At 38.7% G+C, this 1,793-nt stretch overlaps 1 protein-coding gene across 1 annotated transcript; it reads right to left on the bottom strand.

Annotated features, from left to right (window-relative positions):
* Window positions 1–433: 433 nt before the first annotated feature.
* On the bottom strand, window positions 434–1,395 carry LOC118026871 (olfactory receptor 5V1-like). Its single transcript, XM_035029911.1, has one exon. It carries the CDS (start codon window positions 1,393–1,395, stop codon window positions 448–450), a length of 948 nt encoding a protein of 315 aa, XP_034885802.1. The 3' UTR covers window positions 434–447.
* Between the last annotated feature and the right edge of the window lie 398 nt (window positions 1,396–1,793).

Raw genomic sequence — 1,793 nt, 5'->3', positions numbered from 1 at the left:
GAAATACAAACACAGAGTAAGTGGAAGCTAAAATTGATAGAAAGAGTGAACTAATAATGTAAATATATCATCATAAAGTCAATCACATAAAGGAAATTAGTAAAAGGAAGATCTATAAATAGATGGTTAATGATTTAAAACAAATACTAGAACATATACATGATAGCGGTGTGAGTATGGATACAGATATGAACATATATCCCACCTAGGACCAGCTCAGTTTATTCCTGTTAATTATTAACCATTCTCTGCTTACTCTTGAAAATGTCTGTTTTTAGATGATAAATATTAAAAGCCCTGTATATATATGTATATATAACTAGTTATATGTATGTATGCATGTGTTCATAAATTCCTATGAGTACATAAATATGTGTTCTATATATCAACTGAAAATTATTCTATGAATTTATTCTAAAGTGAGCATTGATATATTCTCCTTTAATATTATAATTGCTGTAAACATGCTCTGTGACATAGAAGCCTTTTAAGTGCTTCTTTGACCTCCATGTTTTTCAGGCTGTAGATCATGGGGTTTAACATTGGGGTAATAACCCCATATAGCATGGAGGTAAGTCTGTCTCTGGCTGGAGAGTGTTGACTGGAGGAAGGCCGAATGTAGGTAAATATTGCTGTGCCATAGAACAGACAGACCACTAGGAGGTGGGAAGCACATGTGGAGAACGCTTTGTGTTTCCCTTCCACTGACTGGATCTTTAGAATGGTGGACATAATGTAGATATAAGAGATAAAGGTGATCAGGAAGGCGCTGATCCCCAGTGTGCCTCCTACCACTAAAACGAGCATTTCAGCTACATAAGTGGATGAGCATGAGAGGGCCATCACTGGTGGGATATCACAATAGTATTGGTTAACTCGGTTGGATTTGCAAAAAGACAGGCGGAATGTGGACACTGTATGGAGGAGGGAATTGAGAAACCCTGCTGCCCAGGTCCCAGCTGTCAGCTGGACACACTGAACCTTGGTCATGATGAGCATGTAATGAAGGGGGAAGCAGATGGCCACATACCGGTCATAAGCCATGACAGCAAGAAGGAAGACTTCAGTCCCTACCAGGGCCACCAGGAAAAAAAGCTGTAAAGCACATCCAAAGAAGGAAATGCTTTGCTGCTCAGTCAGGAGGTTCTCCAGCATCTTGGGGACAGTAGCTGATGGGCAGAAAATGTCTAAGAGGGATAAATTTACCAAAAAGTAATACATAGGTGAGTGTAGCTTTTTCTCAGTCCCAATGGCCAAGAGAATGGCCCCATTTCCTACCAAGGTGACTTGATAGATGATGGCAAAGACCACAAAGAGAGGGTAGCGTACCTCAGGGAGGTCAGAGAGCCCTATGAGGATAAACTGAGTCACAGTGGTAAGATTGTAAATGTCCATCTCCTCTCTCCATAAGGGACTTTCTGGAAGAAATGAAACAAACACAGGTTAGACTAAAAAGCCAAGGAGACTAGTAATGAGAAATTCTTGGAAAAATATTGGTGTGTGGCTGGTAAATCCTGTTGTTATGATCGAGATTTAATTTATTAGAACAACTGTGAAAAACATCTCCTGTATTCATGTTTCTTGAAATATTCATCCTCAGTTCTTTATAAAGAGACAGATTTCTGAGAAACAAAGGAGAAATTAAAAATTTGCATTCTCAGTAAAACAGTTGTGAATCTTTCATCAGTGTTTGGGATTTCACAATTCAGTGAATGTTGATGGTGTTTCCCATACCTATTTGGGCATTGACATTATCTTGCCTTGTATTATCTAAATGTGTACAATTGTATGCA

This window comes from Mirounga leonina, unplaced genomic scaffold, assembly GCF_011800145.1.
Source record: "Mirounga leonina isolate KUSES-001 unplaced genomic scaffold, KU_Mleo_1.0 Mir_347, whole genome shotgun sequence".
In the NCBI taxonomy this organism is placed as follows: Eukaryota; Metazoa; Chordata; class Mammalia; order Carnivora; family Phocidae; genus Mirounga; species Mirounga leonina.
This window is presented reverse-complemented; position numbering and strand designations above follow the sequence as displayed.

Bases quoted from the DNA above. Each gene is read 5' to 3' on its own strand.
- LOC118026871 (XM_035029911.1), bottom strand. From the start codon at position 1,395: ATGGACATTTACAATCTTACCACTGTGACTCAGTTTATCCTCATAGGG.